Below are 4706 nucleotides of genomic sequence, written 5' to 3' on the forward strand. Positions count from 1 at the left end.
TCCCTAACGTTCTGTGATTCTGTGAGATTATATAATTTGGAAACTGGAAAAATAAACTGCTGTTACCCCAGGAAACTGGAAAAAGATGAAAGAAGAAAAATATACCAGCCTCACTTTCCCCACCCCACCAAGACTAGGAAGAAGCATTGTACAGAAAGTTTATTCTCCCATCTTGAGGCATTTTCTTGATTAATATTACTCCTGCCTACCTCTTCCACAGAACCTTAAACAAACTGCAGCTTGATATACAATTCTTAATAAATTCATCTTAGCAAGATCCCTCTACCACACGTACACACTTTCAAAGCAATAACTTGACTTACTAAGATCATAATTTATTCCATATTTTCACAAAGCACCAAACCAAAAAATACAAAAGTGATGTGCATTTCAGGGACACATAGTTACACCCATACCTTAAGAATCTGATCTCCTTCCTGCAGTCCCTCCTGATCAGCTGAGGTGCCTTCTTGAATTCCAGCAATAAATATCCCTACGTCATTTCCGCCAGCCAGTCGTAGACCCACACTATCCCCTTTCTTGAATCTCACCATTTTTGTATTAGGACTACAAGATTTAAAGGCAGAAAAAGGAAGTAAGGCCAGATGTTAAGCATATGACAATAACAGGTTGTCAAAAGAAAAAAAATGGCAACCTTTTTGACAAAATCATATAAATAATATTCTTAGCCCCTTTCTTTCACTATACAGACTATATTTGTGCTGGTAACTTTTCAGTGAGGAAAGGAAGCAGAAAATTTGCATTTTTCAGAGTAGGAAAATAAATCCCTGTTCTTGAAGACCCAAAATAGTTCCCTACCAATGTGATTCTCTCTCAGATGAGCAACTGGGTTTTTTGAGGAAAAAGCCTGAGCTATAAGTAATCATACTAATTGTTTTTCCCTCCATACACTTGAGAACTGTCTTATGTATTAAATTTACACATTTTCTTTGCAGTTTAACATGTTTTTTAGACAAAAGTCTTCAGGTTTTCTTGTAATGAGAACTATTTCCAAGTATACTCTACTGGAGTGTTAACAACCAGTCCTTTCATATTGCAGTTGGAGAGGCTACTGGACTAGGTTCAGCTTTTTTGCTATCAGAAAAGCTGTATGCCAGAGTGACCTTCCAAAACAGAGGACAGTACTTATCTGTCAGCCTTTCTCAGTAATACCCTAAGCCTGTATTATAAATTCCCTTTCACTAAAATAACCACTTAATTAATTTGCACATCAATGATAACATATGCAGGGTCCAACACCAAACAGATCTGAGAAGGGAATCCATTTTAGAAAATACAGGTTACATTCAAAACCTTATCTTTAGGCTTCTCCTTACAATCTCAATGCTCCTTTCAATTTCTCTATTTGGAAACTCTCTGAATAAAACATGTAATTTGATTTCCTACTAATGCAGTTTGCAACTTTCAGTATCTTAATTGCTAAAGAATCAACAGTACCAGGTTCTATTTGACGACCTATAAAAATCAGAAAAAAACAACCTCTACAAAAATAGACTTTGGAAGCAGTATTTGTTCATTTCTAAGCAGAGACTAGAACTACTATTCTGACAGCACAGGTTTGGATTTGATGAAAAGACAAATTTCTGCACAGAATTTTCCAGCTTGTACAGAAACACACATATTGTGTTTGACCTTGTCTTGCAACAAGCTTGTTTTTAAATTAAACAGAGAACATTCTCTATGAATCTTAATATTGCAGGAAAGAGGAGAGATGTCTTTTGCGTACATATAAAACAATGTGAAGAGGCGTAAAATACATTTCCACAGAATTGCGTAGGTTAGAATGTTCCTCTGCTCAAAGCAGGTTGTTCAGGGCATGGACCAGTTATGGTTTTGAGTATCTCTGGTGGTGGAGATACCACAACCTACAAGGAAAAGGTGTTCCAGTGGTTAATCACCCTCATAGTAAAAAGCTTGCTATTTCATATCAAGCCAGAATTTCCTGTGCTTCACTTTGTGTCTCCTGCTCTTTGTCTACTACTGTACCTCTCTGACAAGAGTATAGCTCTGTTTTCTCTACATCCACCACCCATTAGTTCATTGCAGATAGCAATAAGATGGTCTGTCAGTCCTCTCTAATTCAGGTTTAACAAGCAGTTTTCTCAGCCTTTACTCACATGTCATATGCTGCAGCCACAGACACCATAGACTCGCTCCAATGTGTTAATACCTTTCTTGTCCTGGGAAGCCCCAAAATGGACATAGTATTCTAAATGCTATCTCAGAACGCCAAATAGAGCAGAATATACCATTGTGTATGTTCCCATGCAAGCCCAGAAGCACAGAGTGTTCTATACGTTGGAGGCAGAAGGCAAGTCTGTACCTCCCAGGCAGATACTACTAAAACGAATTTTAACTCAAATATGGTCAGTTAGAGGCCATGTCATCTCTTCTTGGCATTAAGCTATAAAGAGAGTATCACTCTAAATGGACAAAAATCCAAAACCCATGCAACAACGAACCAGGTACAGGTCACTGGAAGATCACAGAATGCAGAAGAACATGGCAGGTGCCGCCTTACCCATATATTGCTTCATCTTCAGGGCTGGGTTTAAGAACTGGTCTTGTAACTGGTTTTGGTTGAGATACTGTATGTAAAAAATCCAACAGAAGTTACTGAGCTATTTTAAGAGTTATAAACAGCAGCAATTTTTAGCTAGCAAACCCCTCCATGCCAAAGATTAATACAGGTTTAAATGTCAAGTATCTCTTTTACTAGTATTGATTTAATTATCTCTTTTTTTTAATTCTTGAAAATGAATAAAAACGTCAAGAGAGATAAACAACTCTTTCAGACAAGCCAGATCAGGCTTGAGGAATAGCTTAATTTGGTTGCTTAGGGCAATAGGCTACAGTAGGTGCCCGAGGAGAGCACTTTCTTTTTGAGGCTGTAATTCTAATAAGCAACTGCCTTCAAATAAACTCAGGTGTTTCTTCTCTCTCTGCACCACAAAGACAGACCCCTTCTCTGTGTGTCAGGATCAGGTTGACATGAAGAGTATACTAGATATGTCAACAAAATTGGAGTGGTAGACATCCTGTGGCCCAGAAAAAGGAAAGGAACCAAAAATTTCAAACTCTGACCTGCTGGGTCATATTGGTACTTCAGTTCTTTGTTTGCATCTGTAACTGTAACAGCAGGAGTAGTAATGTCACCAGTTGATTTGAATGGTGTAGGCATTGCTCCCATCCTGGACATCCTACTGGATGGATCATCTTTTGCACTAAAAGAAAGAAATAAATAAATGTAGTGAAATTGAGTAAGAATGCCATGTATTTTAAGAATTTCTTTGACAAGCATTACAAAAATCAACTAGAAAAGACCATTTCTTACTTGGGTTTCTCTTTCAGCTTTTCATTGGACGAATGTGACTCTAAATCAGAATGATGCAATCTGTCATCTTGAGGGGAGAATGATCTGTTTGACTCTATTTCGGAAACGTCTGTAAAGAGAGCAGCAAATCAAGAAATGCAGGATTTGTTTAAATTACCTGCATATCTGATCACCACATTTATTTACAAAGCCTTCACATATTAAGATATGCTGAACCTTTAAGCCTACTCCCATTTCAAGTTGCGTTTGATTAGGGTTCAAAAAGTGATGTATCCTTTTTAGTGCTTTCACTCCCTCATTCCCCCAAAAATGTTTCAGGAAGGTTTCACACAACCTTTAGGAAACATACTCAAATGACACAGCTACTTTGAGCATAACATAGGCTCATTAACTAGCGTTAGCAGCCTTCTATTTGAGGTCTCACGGAGGTTCCCAAACAGAAGACCACTTCCATATTATTCCACCTCCTCACATCCTTGCTTTTCAGTGACAAAAGAGCGAGCCCTCAGACTTGAACCATACCTGTCTTCACAGTAAAACCTACTAAAACTTGCACCCAGTATTCTGACAGCAGAAAAACAAGTATCTGGCACTAAATAATGCAGCAATCTGCTCCCCCAAAAATCCTGAGCTCTTTTCAAAGCAAGATTATATTGAGAGATATAGCTCATACGTTATTGGAGATCATTTGTACGGAACAGATACTGGAAGTAGAAACTAGTTGTCCAGGGGGACTTAATTTCCTCTTGTCCTGACATTTTTTCCCTCCTGTTGAATGCTGTCATGAATGTTCATGCCCTCAGAAGAACAAGCCAGTCCAATCCACTTGTTTTTAAAATTGAAGTCTTTTATTAAAGCAACTGACCTGCTTGTTCCAAGACTGATTTTGCCAGAACAACATTGCTGCTTCTATCTCTGCCCTTGCCCAAAATGTAATTATATGATTACTACATAATTCTTCTTTCACCTAAAGGAAGTGGGCTTGATGCTTAATTGGCTGCTAATTCAGTTTGTTTGCATGTGTTCATTTGGGTTTGTCTGTTTGATTTTTTAAAGAATCTAGTACCACTCTACCACAGCAAAACACTATAAGATCCATTCTGTCACTGCACAGAGTACAGAACTTCTTATCCACATTAGGCCTCACCATCCATTTCTGAGTCACTGTCGTTCAATGAAGGAATGTTGAGCAGTGTCTGCTTTCTGTCCCTGAGGACAACCAGCTGGAGCTTCCCCCGTGACTTCTCAATCAATTTTCGGGCATCAGCTAAAGACATGTTCTCTGTCACTGTACCATTGATCTAGACATAAAAAGGCAACATTAACAAGTAAACAAACAAGTCCATATCCT

At 38.2% G+C, this 4706-nt stretch overlaps 1 protein-coding gene across 1 annotated transcript in view; it reads right to left on the reverse strand.

The window, feature by feature from the left end:
* Positions 1–416: 416 nt before the first annotated feature.
* Positions 417–4706, reverse strand: part of LOC104546967 (tight junction protein ZO-2-like) — a gene marked incomplete at its 3' end in the record, with an annotated part of 17236 nt that continues 12946 nt past the window's right edge. The window contains exons 7-11 of the mRNA XM_010192497.1: positions 4503–4656; positions 3356–3464; positions 3106–3245; positions 2543–2609; positions 417–567 (exon numbers count right to left, since the gene is read on the reverse strand). Coding sequence (XP_010190799.1) covers positions 417–567; positions 2543–2609; positions 3106–3245; positions 3356–3464; positions 4503–4656 — 621 coding nt within the window. The remainder of the gene's footprint in view (positions 568–2542; positions 2610–3105; positions 3246–3355; positions 3465–4502; positions 4657–4706) is intronic.

This window comes from Mesitornis unicolor, unplaced genomic scaffold (assembly GCF_000695765.1).
Source record: "Mesitornis unicolor isolate BGI_N332 unplaced genomic scaffold, ASM69576v1 scaffold28829, whole genome shotgun sequence".
Classification (NCBI taxonomy): Eukaryota; Metazoa; Chordata; class Aves; order Mesitornithiformes; family Mesitornithidae; genus Mesitornis; species Mesitornis unicolor.